General features: G+C 37.6%; 1 protein-coding gene across 13 annotated transcripts in view; it reads left to right on the plus strand.

Annotated features, from left to right (window-relative positions):
* PPFIA2 (PTPRF interacting protein alpha 2) overlaps positions 1-17623 on the plus strand; it is a 505851-nt gene that overhangs the window by 468791 nt on the left and 19437 nt on the right. For all 13 annotated transcript variants that reach the window (XM_066368469.1, XM_066368476.1, XM_066368471.1 and 10 more), the window contains 3 exons: positions 2565-2646; positions 6948-7148; positions 16932-16994. In XM_066368469.1, coding sequence (XP_066224566.1) covers positions 2565-2646; positions 6948-7148; positions 16932-16994 — 346 coding nt within the window. The remainder of the gene's footprint in view (positions 1-2564; positions 2647-6947; positions 7149-16931; positions 16995-17623) is intronic.

Raw genomic sequence — 17623 nt, forward strand, 5'->3', positions numbered from 1 at the left:
TTGAGAGATGACAGAGAGAAATAAACGATACTCTGTGTTAGAAGATATAATAAAACAATAAAGCAAGAAATGGGGAGGAGTGTCTGGTCGGGATAATGGGAGGAAGGGTAAGAAACATTCAGAAAGAAAGTGACATTTGAGTAGAGATTTAAAATAATTAAGGAATAAGTCATGTGGAGATGGAGAAGACAAGAATTACAGAGGGAATAACAGCTGCAAAGGTCCTGAGGCAGAAAAAGGCCTGGTTTTTTTCAGGTAACAACAAAAAAGCCAACATTGCTGGGTGATATGGAAGTTTAGTCAAAGAGATGAAGAGAGTAGGGTGGCTTCTAAAAGCTTCTTTGGCTTTTATTCTAAGCGATACAGGGGAGTAATTTAAAATTTGTGAGCAGAGAAGTTAAGTCATCTGACTCAAGTTTTAACAGTATCACTCTAGCTTGTGTGGTACATTTTTATTTACTTCAATAGAACTTTCACAATTAAAGTGTTCTAAATTTTAAAAATGGCTTTTGTAAAAATATTTAAAAATTTATTTATTTATAAATGGCTTTTAAACAACTCATATAATTCACTTGTAAAAATGTTATGTGCTTTCTAGGTGTTGAGTGTGTATTTACTTGCTTTTTTACTAAATGTAGAGAAAAATGATTATAAATGTGCACTCATTTCTTACATTTTAATGCCACTCTCTTGTCACATAACTGAAAGTGCTTCTTCCCATAATGGATATAACATTACAACTCTTAATAATGCTCATCTTTGTAGAGGTCTACTCTAAATTTTTTTGCACACATTCCATACTCAGTCCTCCCTCTGGCTCTCCACTCTTACTGCTTGTCCTGCTTGGAGCCCCATCCCAATCTCCTTCCTACCTGCCCTTCAAAGCTCAGCTGCCTCAGTCTTCACCTATTGTTTCCATTGCTATTAACCCCCTTTCCAAAATCCTCAAAATCAAAATGTGCATTACCAATTTTTAACATATATTTGTATATTTCACTATGTTTCCAGTTTCATATGTTTACTTTTTCAATCTAACCAGGGATCTCCTAGTAAATTGGATCCATGTCTATTTCCTCAGGTCTCAGCTCACAGCATGTGTTCCATAAGTACCTTGTGGTTGGGGTTTGACCCTTCAACCCATTTCTGTCAGTATTTATGTTACAGTGAGACTTGGCTATTTGGATCTGGTTTTCTATGAAAGAATGACATAGGGAAGCCTGAGGGAATGGGTGATGGCAGAGCAAGCAAGGCGAGAAATCTCCCAGTTTTTTGCATTCCTAGCGTCAGTGTCGCTGTTCCTTTTCTCATGTGCTGAATCGCTTACTTGCAGAAGTTACCCATGTTTCTCTTGTTATCCCATCAAATGAAACAGTAGTTGATTTATGTGTCTCTTCACTCTAACTTCAATTTTTGTCTTGTCTCCTTGCTTATTTTTCACAATACATTTTTTATAATAGCCTTTGCAAACACGAAAAGCTCTCATGTTGAAAGACACTTTTGAATATGTACATATTTTAACATATAGTCGACCATAATAAGCTATTGATTGATTAATAGTAGGAAACAATCAAATACTTAATTCTGGAGTTTATATACTATATTAATAATGGATTCCTGAGCACAAAGTACATACATTCAAAAAACAATTATTATATATATTTTTATTATTTTTGTATAAAATCAAAGTGTACTAAGGAACAGAGTATACAATTTATAATGTAGTGCTGGCTAGGTATATATAGCAAGAAAATAAACTTGCTATTTCAATAATGAACAAACTCAAATTGGTTTTGTAAATGGATGTCAATTCTAAAGGCTAAGTAGTAGAGACAATGATTAAAATGCTTCTGTCATGACTCTTTACAACTTTTTATTGTCAGAAACAAACATTTATTGTCATTGAAGTGTTTCACTTTCATTAAAAATAGAAGTGATTATAAATAAAAATAGGTGTACTTTGAATTTTACAACTTACATTGCTTTGTTGTGATGTGAGTAAATTTCCCTGGAGTTCTCTTCAAAGGGGAAGTAATTTTGTAGTCTAGAAAAAGAACTGACTCCCAAGGTAGTCACCTGAACCCAGGGAGAATTCTAAAACTAAGCACATCGTTTGAATGTGGCTAAAATGACCAAATTTATCTTCGCCGCTATATCCAGGCATTTCTTCTACCATTAAAATTATAATTGAAAAATGAGCAAGGCAGATGGAAGAAGCCACAATTAGATCCAATAATATATGCTTGAATATGTGTATGTGGGCCTTTTTCTTGTTTAAGGAGTAAGGTATTTGCTGATAATATAATGCAGCTTCTTAGTCCATTAACATTTAATGATTGAATTTTAGTGAATAAATGTAGAGAATTCTTTTTAGATATCAGTGTTTCATCTGTAATCAAATCAGTGAGTGATTTGCATGTGTTACTCAAAGGAAGGAGCAATTCTGCTCTTCTATATTATCTCATAAAAAGCTTATAAAGGATTACTCGATTTTTAAAAATAACATTACTAAAAACAATTACAGCCATCATTTTTCATATTCTAATAATCCTTGTTATATACTTCAGGCATGAACTTCTAGAAGAGGCTCGAAGGAAGGGATTACCTTTCGCCCAGTGGGATGGGCCTACTGTAGTTGCTTGGCTAGAGGTAAGAGAATTAAACCAGATGGCTTTTAATTTAATCACTACTAATTTGATAGGTTTGTTTTGTTTTATGAAACGGGTAAAAGCAGGTTTCTGAAGTCATAGCTTTCCAATAGCCTGGAATAATAGCTCATAAAGGAAATATTTGCTTTATCTAGGGGCCTGTGAACATTGTGATTTTACTCTGCTGCTTTCTTATGATTGTGACAGAAGGATGCACCCAGTGGGGTACAGAGAAGTTTCTCTAAATTCCACCCTCTTTATGTCTAGAGTAGGAGCAGGGGGTCTGGGGAAACTCAGTCATACCTGAGCAGGAAGGCTTCAGGGGGTGACTAGGACAATGAAGGAAATACATATTTAATTAACCTCAAGAGGATCTTTATGCTACTTAGCAGTAGTGCTCACTGCCCCTTCCATATCGTGGGCTTCTAGAACCTGATACGCCAATGTCAGGGCTGAGAAGAACCAAGGTTTTTCCCACCTAAAGAGTCAACTAGAAGTCATTGTTTTAATGGTTTGTGGTTATAAAGTCAGTCACCTTTATTATCATATCATATTCAGAGCTGAAGAGTTTTAATCAATGGAAAAAGTTAAAACCCATATGAGTTTTAAAAATGACCCTAAATAGCTAGCTGTAAAAACAGGTTTTTCCTTTTGTAATGGAGTGGGAAAGAGAGGGGGTGTCTTGGCTTTATTTTATTCTCTTATATCAGTCAGGGGATTTTTAGCATTTCAGTAATCAGAACTGCTTCTTCCAAACATGTCTTTAAAATTACTATACTTTAAAAATCAATGATAAGACAAAGTGCTTAAGAAAGAATACCTCAAACTTGATAGCACTTCTTGTTCAGTTCCACGCCAATCAAAAGAGCTTCACTTTGACAGAGTCCACTGCTATTTGGGCAAGTGATGAACAATCCCTTTGATTAAAAAAAAAAAAAAAAACACAACGAAATACCAGATTGACTGACATTAAGGGCCTAGGAAATGACAGGTAGTAAAGTTTGTGCTAATTAAACCTTTTTTGAGCACAAAAGAAAATTTGCTTATAATGTGCTTCCTAAAGTGACTCAAATTGTGAAATGGAATAAATTGGATGAACAAGCCAGGTGATCCAATGAATGGGAGCTCTTAACACTCACCTCTGTGAGCACCTCCTGTGTGCACAGCCCGCTGAAAAGGATGCAAGTCCTTTTAAGGAGGAAGTCTGATGCTTCATACCCTTTATCCACTTCAAAAAATGTTTAAGGTCTAATCAGGGATGACTGTGATAACAGTGTATTGGCAAGCATTTGGGTAAATCCAAACATGTCACATCCACAAGTTTTTATGTAGAAATCTAAATATCTTACTTAGAAGAGAGGAAGTGGAAAACAATTAGGATACAATGAAGCTATATTTAAACATTTAGTTATTTTGAACAACTTGAGTTTATAAACTAAGAGGTCAAGTTTCATCTTCAGTCATGTCTAATCCTGCCTGTCAAAGTAAGATCAATTACTTGTGACTAACCTGTTGGAAGAGCATATAAACAATTTTTTTTTTTTTTGTATTTTTCTGAAGTTGGAAACGGGGAGACAGACTCCCGCATGCGCCTGACCAGGATCTACCCAGCATGCCCACCAGGGGGCGATGCTCTGCCCATCTTGGGGCATAGCTCTGCCGCAACCGGAGCCATTCTAGCACCCGAGGCAGAGGCCACAGAGCATCCTCAGCGCCGGGGCAAATTTTGTTCCAGTGGAGCCCTGGGTGTGGGAGGGGAAGAGAGAGACAGAGAGGAAGGAGAGGGGGAGGGGTGGAGAAGCAGATGGGCGCTTCTCCTGTGTGCCCTGGCCGGGAATCAAACCCAGGACTCCTGCACGCCAGACCGACGCTCTACCACTGAGCAAACCGGCCAGGGCTATATAAACAATTTAGTCATGTTTAGACTCCTTCTCTGTTTTCTTTTATCTCAGTCACAGTCCTTTCCACATTGACTCAAATATTGGGTTTTTTTTTTTTTTTGCTTGGTTGTTTCTACTCTAAGAACAAGTAACCTTTTAATATGGCAAATATATTTTTTTAAATGAAAGCTATCTGTAATTAGTTAGTTATCACTGTGTAACAAATTATCCCCAGACTTAGCATTTATTTTCCTCATGACTTCTGTTGGTCAGGAATGTGGACATAGCTTAGCTGTGACCTCTGTTCAGGCTCTCACAAGGTTATAAATTAAGGTGGAAGCCAGGGTGGCAGTCTCCTCAAGGCTTGACTTGGGGAGAATACACTTTCAAGCTGACACATGTTTTCACAATCATGTTTCAGTGTCTTGTTAGCCATTGTCCTGAAACATCTGTTCTTGGCCATGGGGGCATCTTCACAGGACTACTCACAACATAGCTGCAGGCTTCCCACAGAATAAGAGCTCCAAGAGGAAGGAGGGGGAGAGGGCTAGCAGGTCTGAAGCCTCAGTCTTTTTGCAATGTAATCTGGAAAGTGTCATACTATGACTTTGATCATAGTCTGTACCTTTAAAAAGAAGTTACTGAGTTCAGCTCAAACTCAAAGGAACAAGATTATATAAGAGCAGGAATATCAGAAAGTGGAGCTCGTAGGGATCTGTCTTGGAAACTACCCAACATATTGCCTTAGAATTATAAAGCTGAGTCCCTTCACTTTGCAAATGAGAAAAATAAGGCTGAGAGTTAGAGGTTTATTCACTGATGACAAAGAAGGTCTTAGATAGAGCCCACGCCTTCTCATTTTCGGCATTGTATTTTGCTGATTTAAAATTTTCTTCTTCCTCTTACTTATTACTTTTCTCACTCTCATGTTCTTCTGCTCGATCTGTTCATGTCAACAAATGAAAGAGCCTTTGACAATTAGTATTTTGGATATTGAAAGACCAAGGTTTAAACTGCTCACTTGCATGCTCCCCACCTCCTACTCAAAGATAAGTAAGAAGTAGGGCTTCTTACCCATAACTCATGCTGGGGGGAAAGTGGAGAGAATATTCCTTTTTTTAAGTATACATAATTCAGATGCTATAACATGCATGTGAGTTGGCATTCACCCAGGGCTTGAGATGTGTATCAGACACTGTGATAGGCTCATTACACTGCTGGATAAATTGTCTCATTATGGCAAAGTTGAAAAATTGAAATCCCTAATTTTTAAGTTGTTGCTCTCTTTAGGTAAAGTTTTCTAGGTGTTTATAACTGTCTTTCATTAGCACGTTCTATCCTTCAAAAAAGATGTTCATATAGAACATCTAATGAAGTTTATACTACTATCAAAATGTATAAGCTGGCCCAAGGCTTAGCAACGCTGCAGGCTTTGATCACAAACAGGACAGAGAGGCAGCAGGGCAAGACCTTTCTGTGACAGAATTTCTCCACTCCAAGAATTTCAAAAAAAATTATAAATGAGAGTCACCCACTTTTTTCCCTTTTTTACTGAATTTATTGGGGTGACATTGGTTAATAAAATTATACAAGTTTCAGGTGTACAATTCTATAATATATTACCTGGTGTGTTCACTACCTCTGAAGTCACTCATTATATATACAAACACTGATTGACCCTTGAATAAATAAAGCTTGTTCTCCTTGTCTTAACTCCAAGGTGGAGTGGAGGGATTTGGTGTTACATAAATGTTAGTTTTATCCCTAATAATAAAAATTAATTGTTGCCCTGGCTGGTTGACTCAGTGGTAGAGTGTTGGCCCAAAGTGTGGAAGTCCCCAATTTGATTCCCGGCTAGGACACACAGAAGTGCCCATCTGCTTCTTCACCCTTCTCCCTCTCCTTTCTCTATATCTCTCTCTTCCCCTCCTGCAGCCAAGGCTCCATTGGAGCAAAATTGGCCCAAGTGCTGAGGATGGCTCCGTGGCCTCCGCCTCAGTGGCTAGAATGGCTCTGGTTTCAATGGAGCAATGCCCCAGATGGGCAGAGCATCATCCCCTGGTGGATATGCCAGGTGGATCTCGGTCAGGCATAAGCAGGAGTCTGTCTCTCTGCCTCCCCACTTCTCACTTCAGAAAAATACATTCCCCCCCCAAAATTAATTGTTAAATTGCAGACTCCAGAAACTCAATTTCAAATTTTTAATTCCCTACTGTCTACACGGTGTTTTTAAATAAATCAATGTCCCTGTACATCTGTCTCCCCTGAGGAAATAATAATAGCATCTATCCCATGGGATGGTGTCAGTAAGAGCATTCATATTTGGAAAGCACTTAGAATAATGCCTCTCACATAAAGAGACACTCAAATTCAAATTATCATTATAATCTGTTTGTGTCTTTTTCTTTTCTCTACCCAACAGCTCTGGTTGGGAATGCCGGCTTGGTATGTGGCAGCTTGCAGAGCCAACGTGAAAAGTGGTGCCATCATGTCTGCTCTGTCCGACACGGAGATCCAGAGGGAGATTGGGATCAGCAACCCTCTGCATCGCTTAAAGCTCCGGTTAGCAATCCAGGAGATGGTGTCCCTAACCAGCCCTTCTGCTCCTCCAACATCCCGAACTGTGAGTCAGCTTGTGCTCCTTCCCGCTCCCAGGGCTGGGCAAACGACAGAGGCAAATAGAGGCAGCATGCATTTTCATGGCAGCAAGGATTCTTCTGAAGAGATTTAGCTTGCTCCTCAATAACCTTGCTGCTACTTCCAATAGGTTTCCAACGGACAAGTTGTGATTCCTATCAGATTTAAAGGCTGCAACCAAGATAGACCTTTGTTTTTTTTCCCGCATTTCTCCGAAGCTGGAAACGGGGAGAGACAGCCAGAGAGACTCCTGCATGCGCCCGACCGGGATCCACCCGGCACGCCCACCAGGGGGCGCCACTCTGCCCACCAGGGGGTGATGCTCTGCCCCTCCGGGGCGTCGCTCTGCCGCGACCAGAGCCACTCTAGCGCCTGGGGCAGAGGCCAAGGAGCCATCCCCAGCGCCCGGGCCATCTCTGCTCCAATGGAGCCTTGGCCGTGGGAGGGGATGAGAGAGACAGAGAGGAAAGGGGGGGGGGGGGGTGCGCCAGGCCGACGCTCCACCGCTGAGCCAACCGGCCAGGGCCCAAGATAGACTTTTGAACTAGTCTCTAGACTAAAGTTTAATTTTTTCTCTCAAGCTTACTCTTTTTTGGGATTTATTTTTTAATGTAATTTAACATCTCAGTTGATTAGCTGTTGGCTTTAGCGCTTTCTGAAGATACAATGCTTAACACATTACTTATGAAGCAGTTTTCATATTTATGAAAGTGAAAAAATATTTGATGTTCTTTAAATACCAAGTGGAATGCCTTCCTTCAAAATCTGTTTGCTTCTCATTTATTAAACCCTATTCTTCTTATAATTTTACACTATCCGAATATTTGGAAAGAACAAAATACCTAAAATGAATCCGTACCAGACAACAAATTTAAATACTAAGAAAAACTCTCAAATGATATTCATTCTTTCTCTGTCTATTCCTTAATTATATCTTTTGCTGATAAAGGATATGATTTCTGATGTTAACTGGACTTTTATGACCCCATGTCTAATAAAAAATAACAAAATATGAAAGAAAGAGGTAAATTTGAGTAGTGGATAAGAGATAGAAAACTGATTTTACATTAATGCAATTTATTTATTTATAGTGAGAGAGACAGACAAGGAAGAAGAGAGATGAGGAGCATCAACGCGCACTTGCAGCACTTTAGTTGTGCATTGATTGCTTTCTCATATGTGCCTTTATGGAGGGCAGGGAGTTCCAGCCGAACCAGTGATTCCCTTGCTCAAGACAGTGACCTTCGGCTCAAGCCAGAGACCTTGGCTTCAAGCCAGTGACCATGTTTATGATCCCACACTCAAGCCAGATGAGCCTCCACTCAAGCTGGTGACCTCAGGGCCTCAAACCTGGGTCCTCAGCATCCCAGGTGGATACTCCATCCACTGTGTCACCTCTTGGTCAAGCATTAATGTAATTTTTATATGTGGTGTTCAGTAGTTTTAGAGAATTTGCTTCATTTTTACTGTATCTACCTTTATATTTCTCAGTATACTAGATTTTAATGTCAGAAATATGTCAAATTTAAAAAACCTTTTAGGGGCCCTGGCCAGTTTGCTCAGTGGTAGAGCATCAGCCAGGTGTGTGAAAGTCCAGGTTCAATTCCAGGCCAGGGCACACAGGAGAAGTGCCCATCTGCTTCTCCACCCTTCTCTCTCTCCTTTCTATCTCTCTTCCCCTCCTGCAGCCAAGGCTACATTGGAGCAAAGTTGGCCCAGGTGCTGAGGGTGGCTCCATGGCCTCCGCCTCAAGCACTAGAATGGCTCCAGTTGCAACGGAACAACACCCCAGATGGGCAGAGCATCGCCCCCTAGTGGGCATGCCGGGTGGATCCCGGTCAGGTGCATGTGGGAGTCTGTCTCTCTGCCTCCCGGCTTCTCACTTCAGAAAAATACAAAAAATAATAATAATAAATAAAAACTTTTTATCTCTCTGTCATAATTCCAATTTAACTTCTTTGTAAATAACGTAGAAAAAACATATAATTTAACAAACTTAAGTATGACATATTTTCAACTGTATATAAATGCTAAATATACTAGCTGAAATATTACTCAAGTTAAAAAAAAAATTCAAAACAGAAGCTGAGTAGCCATTAAAATAGCTATTATAAACTGAATTCAAACCTGATAGTTTCCTGAACATCACAACTGGTTTTCATCAACCCTCTCCTCTCAAGAGCAAATGCATACAAAATTATTTAAAATGTCTTGCCTTGCAAAATTAAAAGCATTGGAAATTCCAGTTTCAAGGTAGAAAATAGCATATACTTTATCATTTCTATTTCACATCCTAATTCATTTCCTAATGGAGAAATAATTTTAAACACTATCTAAAAAGGTCTAAGCAAACTAAAGGACTTTAAAAGCTGTTAGAGGTAAGTGAATACTCAATTGTGTAAAGAGCAGTCAAATGTGAGAAGAGCTCATGAGACACTTCGTAGTCTAACCTCAGTGCACCTCAGAGGCTCTCTTTCCTCTGGTCAGAACCCTGACGACACAGAAGTACTTTCAATTTCCTAAACTTTTCTGTCCTTGATGAATTATCTGCTCTTCTAATTGATCTTCTGCCTGGAACATTCTTCCTGTTCCAGGATGATCATCCTTCTCTAACTCCCCCTTCATCGAATGGTTCCTGAATGTTCTCTTTCTACAAACTTTTCACTAAAGCTTGCAATTCTGGGTCTGCTCCTCCTCCCTGAATCACCACTCTGATAACCTTTAAAAACCATTTTATCGTTTCTCTCCTTGATTTATACCACATTAGGCCAGGCAAGAATATTACCATAGTCCCTAAGCCTTAACTCAGTGCCAGGCAAATTGTGGGTGATCAGTAAATACTCATCTTAAAAATGATGTCTGTACATGTCACTTTACCTGCCATTACAGAGGATCAGAAATAGGGATGGCCCTGACATCAGTGAGGGTAACCATGGTGAGGGCAGTGAGACTGAGACGTGCTCACCAGTAAGGTTAGCAGGAGATGATGTATTTTAATTTCTAACTGTGAGCTGGAAGCAAAGTGACGTGGAATTCGTGAAAGAAGAAATCACATCAGTCCATCCTGTTGAAAAGGCTTTAAGGAGGAATTAACCTGTGAAATGCTTTCACCTGAGAAGGTTATAAATTTAGTTGGACAGCAATTCCCCAGGGACATATGGAGAGTCCCACCTATTATCGTAGATTCAAAAAGATGATTTGAATAGTACTGAATTTTTCAGAGATTTTAAACTGGTCATATATTGTTAATTTATTATTAATTTGTTTTCACTGTTAACTTTTTGAGAGAGACTTTTCTAGCCTATTTTCTTGATATTTTTATAAAGACGAATTCTTTTTGTACTCTTAAAACTTAGTAGTGTAGCAGAGCATAAATATTTCCCTCAGTTTAATAAATATGTAATTCTAGTATTACTTTTAATTGCTACATACCTTCTTCGACAAAATACCATAATTTCTTTAACCCAAAATCTGACAGTGTACATTTTGCTTATTTAACAATTTTCATTGTGTTTATAGTACCATAGTGGATATACATGGAGTTATGTTATGTTATTGCATAAACTGTGGTTATTGCCACAACAATATTTGAATACAGAGCATTTATATTCTTATTACTTTTAAACCTTAATTGCCAAATTGCATTGTGTAGCCCTTTCCCCTCCCTTTGTTAACATTATCACATTGCTTAAATTTGCATTTTCAAAATAACTAGAGAGGTTAAAATTGTTGCGTATGATTATTGACTTAGAATTTAAATGAGTACCTATTTATAATATTTTCTATTTTTTCTGTAGGATTATAGAAGTTTTCAACTTTTTACTAATATATGCTCTTTATTCACAAAAGATATGCGCCCCTTTGCCAAATATTGGTTCAAGTTACATGAAATAAAGTTTAGTTCTTTTTAATTACTTATTTCTAGTATATTTCAAATATGAATTGCTTTGCAAAAAGAAATTACATGTAAACTTCTAGCAGTGAATCCACTGCATCAAAAGAATACGAAAACATTTTTTAAAAGAAACATTTTCATGTCTTCCAGAAAACTGCAATTATTTCAGATCATATACAGTTTTTTTAGACTTAGGTTTGGGTTTTGGTTCCTCAGCCAGGTGTATCTTGTCCATTCATTCAAGTTCTTAAGAGAAAACGACAAGGAATTTAGACTCTTAAAAAAAAAAATGAGCAGAATTTCTTCCCAATCAGGCTCCATTTTTTTTTTTTTTTTGGTCCAGATGAAAAGGAAAATCTCACCTTTACATTTATTATTTCTTTCCCAATCTTCCAGCTTTCTTCTTCCTGAACTGGTGTTACCATAGAAAACCCCTTACCTAATAGAATAGGGATGGAGATGTCAGTTAGTTGAAATATTTGGTTGAAAAGGAATTTTATAAAGACAAAGTTACATTCCTTAAATATTTTATGTAAAATAAAAATATGTAAATATTTAGGAACTTGCAAATTTAGATGAAACACCTAAGACTTTCTTTAAATATGTTTCTACTGCCTGGAGTTCCACATTATCATTCTTTGATAACCTCATCCATAAAACATCTTCAATTTCACTAGTTTGAATATTTCTTTTTAAAGTAGTAACTTCATGATACTCAGAAAGCTATTTGAGTGCAAAATCCTTCTGGACATTTACAATTTCTCCCCAGATTTTAACAAAATTGTATCCCCTTAATTAGTATGGTTTAAGATTTGCCTGTATCTAACCTTTCCAAATAATTCAAGTGAAGTGTTTACACAGGAGCCAAATTTTCTTTATTTATTTTTTGCTTTATGAAATATTTATTCAAATGACCTAGTTTTAAAAAGTGCAATGGAAATAAGTAGGTTTCAGAACAAATACAAATGACCTTTGGTAAATGTACAATTCAGTGAATTCGAGCAGATATATATATAAGGAACAAGATAGGCATCAGTCAGTGCAGTGTACAGGGGAAGCAGAGACCGTTTACTAAACTAAAGATTTGCTTAGGTGGAGATTGCTTAACAACATTTTTATGGGTATTATAGTAATAGCTGACATTAGTAGAGTACATATTAAGTCCCTTGTCTAAGTGCTTTACATGTAATAATACCTCACAACAACTTTATGAGATAGGTACTTTTATTATATATGTTTTATAGATGGGAAGCCTGATGTATAGAGAGAATAAGTGACTGGTCCTAGGTCACACCCTTATATGGTTTTGCCCAGAATCTATGATCTGACAAGTATGTCTCCTGCTTTCTATACTGTACCCGTTTTCCTTCTCTGTTCCATTTATCCAATCTGCTTTGCTTCCCCCTTTCATTATAAGCTCATTAACCTCAATCTTTAGTGTAAATAAGGTGAGGTATAATTATATAAATACTAGCCTTCTTGTAATGGGAACATTTCTTTTCTTATAATGAGAAACATGAATTCAGAAAAGGGAAAAATGTGGATCTGGGCCATTTTGAATGGGGAAAGTAAATTTCAAGTCAATGTACTATGTAATTCAATCATTAATTTAAAAGTACTTCAAAATGACATAGGTAGTAACAGAAGTTAATTCCAATGAGGTAAGGTTTAGGATTTTTTTTGAGGTCTGGCTGCTTCACTTATTTTTCTGACAGCAACAGAATTATTATTTTTTCCTAGTTAATTTAATTAATTTTCATAAGTTATTTCTTAAGCTCATTTTCATATTTATTTTTATGTCCTAACTTTCTCCTGAATGATTTAATTAGGTGATTGCTTTAATCCTTCACATCCTGTAGGGATTTTTCCCCTGGCTCTCATTTGGTAATGTTATTTAAATATTCTCCTCCATCGGGACTAAGCTGAGGCAAGGGGGCACCTCAAGCACGAAATTTACGGGGGCTCTTCCTCTCAGGCGCCCACCCTGCACTTGTCAGACCTTGAATGTGAGGCTTCTTTAAATTTAGTCCGGCTGGCACCTGCTTCATCTTATTCGTCAGAATTTATTATATCATAATGTAAACTCTTCAGTGTTTTTCTCGGATGCAGTATGTGGTTTTAGCCACTTAACCAAAGTAGACTCTAAAATTTAGGGAGGTTTAAGAAATCTACAGGAGTTACTGAGGAATGGATCTGGCGGAACTCAAGCTTCTTCATTATAATTTATTGAATTACCAGGTAGTTGAAATTTTATAAATCACCCGTTAGACTCTGACAGTATTGGTCACAAAAAATGAATGACTACTGGTTTGGTTCTCCAGCTTAGCTGTTGGAGGCTGCCACGTGGACTGCCTAGGGCAGGAGTAGATGATTTTCAGTGGCTCTCAGAGAACCATAACCAAATTATGTGATGCTTGTCCTTTATGCTTTTCCAGCCTCCTTTTTGCACTCTCTTTTTCCTCAGCCCTGGGCACCAGTTTCCTTACCTGCTTTGGTTGCTCAAAGCCCCCCACTCTAGCTATTCTCCATGCAGCAATAGGCTCATTGCTGAAACTCTTATGCTCTAAATCAGGGATACCCAAACTATGGCCTGCGGGCTGCATGCAGCCCCCTGAGGCCATTTATCTAGCCCCCGCCACACTTCCAGAAGGGGCACCTCTTTCATTGGTGGTCAGTGAGAGGAGCATAGTTCCCATTGAAATACTGGTCAGTTTGTTGATTTTAATTTACTTGTTCTTTATTTTAAATATTGTATTTGTTCCCGTTTTGTTTTTTTACTTTAAAATAAGATGTGCAGTATGCATAGGAATTTGTTCATAGTTTTTTTTATAGTCCGGCCCTCCAACAGTCTGAGGGACAGTGAACTGGCCCCCTGTGTAAAAAGTTTGGGGACCCCTGCTCTAAATCATCCCTTTAGAAACTACCTAGATGAAAGTTCCATCCCTCTAATTTGTGGTGAAAAGAGAATTCTGAAAAACTTACTATGTATGGGCTTGCTTATGAAAGAAACTTGTTAAAATTTCAACCAATGGCTAATTAAGTCAGCTGTGTAGAAGCCATTTTGTGAGTAACTTTTCAAGATTCTAGAGACAGGCAGTGCTCCTCGCCAGTAAAGCTACAGATTAAAGTTTTACTGGCATAATTCCAAAAAGACTAACATAATTTCAGAAAGTTTGCCCACCACACTTTAGTAAATTGCCCTGGATGTATACTCATTCCGCATATAAAGATACAAATTCAAACCACAGCTTCTCGTACCTTGGCCATCCCAGACTATGGTAACAGACTGGCAAATGGAGACTTTAAGATAACCTGTGAAAGAGATTATCCACAATTGCATTCCAGAATGAGATGGTGAGGGTCAAGTTTCTTACACAAGGAGAGAGATAGGTCTTTATTATTTGAATTCACAATTGAAATGAAGGCTACAGAAATCATTGTAAATCCAGATTGGCCTAAATTAATTTTCTTCAGTTAACAATCACTGAAAATAGTATAGGCACTCTGGCAAAATTCAGAAAGGGAATGTGACAGATGAGTGTAAGGTTCTTTTTAGCATAATACTCCTCCTGAATTTAATAAAAGCAATTTCTTCCAAATGACTTAATGATTCATATATTCATATGCCACTTTCACATATTCAAATATAATGGAAATCATTCCCAGAAACTGGGGTTAAAGGGGAGGGGCTTTTAATGACATGGATGGCTCTCATATTCTAAGTATATTTTACAGGTGTATGCACTTTTATCTGATAGAAATAATCAGGTATACTCTATTTTCCAAACTGTAGGAGAATGAGAATTCTATACATATATATGATACCGATTTCGGGGGACATTTATGCCCAGATGATTTACTTATAATTATGAATATTTACTACTCAGCTCCCTTTTGTTACTCAATTGTGTATATGAATAATTCTCTTATATAAGAAATTTCTCTTATATCAAACTAGAAAGCCCAGCGGTCATACGAAATGACCGCTGTTCTAGATATTATAAATTGTAATTAAAATGATTTGTGCAAAGGTGTCTGCTAATTCAAACTGAATTACCCAGGGCAGGCGGCGAGGACGCCCCTTTGCTTAGTGCCCCACGGGGTTTCCCCCTTCTACTTGCTTAATTGCTTAAAGTAGAGTGCAATGAAGGAAACCACTGGCGGTACATTTCTTAAGAGCCACGCTAGCTCAATAAATAAAGGTGATTTAAATATGTTTTAATCCTTTTTTGCGTTTCGGTCAGCATTATTCTGTCATTTTTTTTGCATTTCTCTCCTGCCTTTGTTCAAGGGACTCATTTTGTCGAGACAGGCTTTTTTGTCTTGCATCTGAGGCAAGCCTTGTTTCTCTATGCTCATCAGTCTCATTTTGCTGAGAAAGATGCATTTGCTCTGCGACTGAAGCAAGCCTTGTCTTTCTCTGCTCAGTGGTTTCTTTTTGTTGAGAAAGCCGTTTTTGTGCAGCTTTAGCTCCTTTTCTCTCCTCTTCAGTGCTGTATTTTCTAGGAGGCATTCTTAAAAGAAATTACGTTAAGACGTAGTTTTTATAAAACAGATGATTGCCAATGCAAACAAATGTTCACCTTCCCCCTGACCCGCTCAATTTGCGTTCAGCCATGGCAACTTCACCCCATTGGCTAGTACAGTTACGCAAGCAACCAATAAGCTATCGGCGATAAACAGACACTTAAGCTGCATATAATAAAGATTATATTTGCCATTTTAATTTTTATGTTGTTATTTTTTATATTATATTAAATTGCATTATTTATAATAGAAGGAAATTCAAACATGGTACTTATGTGAACGGTAGCAAAAGCTAGAGGGAATTATGTTGGTAAATTATGTTGGGGTATCAATTTTGCTACTTCCAGTTCTTTAAAAGTAGACATGTTTCAGAGCAAGTAACGAGTAATAAATAGGTAGGAAGTAAATTTCATTGTAACTATAGGATTAATGTACATGGACAACTTTGCAACATTCATAAGGATTTCCTAGCAAAATGGTAGACTTTAATGAAAAGCGGTTCCCAGTGGCTGTTATCATCAACAAAATGCCTGATCCTCTGTCTTGCTAAGTGGACTTTGGTTTAAAAATTGTACATTATTTAATGTATAGAACAAATATCATGGATTGTTTTATTTAGAAAGTAAATGATGTGACATTGTGGAACATTGCTCGCCGGAGGGGAAGTTTTCTTATACACCATTTTCCTCTCTCTAATGATATAAGACACTGCTGAAAAATTAGGAAACTTAGGTTTTGTAATTTCTGACAGTATTTAGTGTGGCTGAAAATACATTTTATTGAATTCGAAGAATAGGATTTCACATCCTTTCTTCAATAAGAATAGAGGAAAACGACATATTTGCTGAATTGTGTCCTGGAATATGCTAGCTTCGAGGAAGAGCACATTTGGGAAACATTGGCATTGGTTCCCTGGCAGGATATGACAGTGCTTTCCAGTTTGAATTGACAACCAATTTTCTCTTTGCAAGGACATTGAAGAATCAAAACTCTGTGAATGAACTACACTCTTCTACAGTTCAACTTTAATCTATTCTCCGTGGATCCAATAGCCACCTACCTTTGAAATGAAAATTTTGATTAAGCCTTTTTTTCTAATTAATAAACACAGAAGTATCATTTTAAATCGATCTCACTTGAACTTCACAGGATGCCTCTTTCTATTTAATCTTTTTAAGTAGAAGAAAAGGGAGCTATGAACGAGCCTGCAGTGGTCTCTGGTGCATGCTGTAGACTTGAGGCAGGACCTTGTCTCGTGTCTGTGGGCTGTTCACTTACCATGGTGCTGCCTTTCTTCTTTCCCGCTGCCTCCCTCCCCGGACCCTGCTGCTCCGCGCCTCCTCGCAGCCTTCCGGCAACGTTTGGGTGACCCACGAAGAAATGGAAAATCTTGCAGCTCCAGCGAAAACGGTTAGTCTTTAGGGCTCTGTTAAAAAATGAAGAGAAGTTATTTGGCTGCTATTTGGATGATAAAGCTCTTTTGTTGCAATAGCTTACCGTAATGGGGGGAATGTTGATGTAGTGTTACACAATGGTTAACTAAAAGTTTTTGTTATGGTTTCAGTGTACTGCTCTTGGATATTTTTAAATGAAGCAACGCTAGATTGTGATAATGTAATTAATATCATAAGCATCTGTAATATGCAATAATAACAACAATAACAGCTTAGGTACCCACTTTGCAACATCAGTAACAAAAATCACTTCGTATTGGGCACATTCACAGGTGATACATATTACCAAACCCAATTAAACTTGTAATAGAAAAGTTTAGATTGAATAATCTTTTTTTAAAACTTGCTTTCTTCCTTCCTTCCTTCCTTCCTTCCTTCCTTCCTTCCTTCCTTCCTTCCTTCCTTCCTTCCTTCCTTTCTTTCTCTTTCTTTCTTTCTTTCTTTCTTTCTTTCTTTCTTTCTTTCTTTCTTTCTTTCTTTCTTTCACAACTAAATTTTACGGGTGACATTGGTCAACCAGAGTACATAGATTTAGAGAAAACTGAATAATCATTTTTAATGGAATCATTTTATTTCATGTATTTT

The sequence above is a fragment of the Saccopteryx leptura genome, chromosome 2, assembly GCF_036850995.1.
Source record: "Saccopteryx leptura isolate mSacLep1 chromosome 2, mSacLep1_pri_phased_curated, whole genome shotgun sequence".
In the NCBI taxonomy this organism is placed as follows: domain Eukaryota; kingdom Metazoa; phylum Chordata; class Mammalia; order Chiroptera; family Emballonuridae; genus Saccopteryx; species Saccopteryx leptura.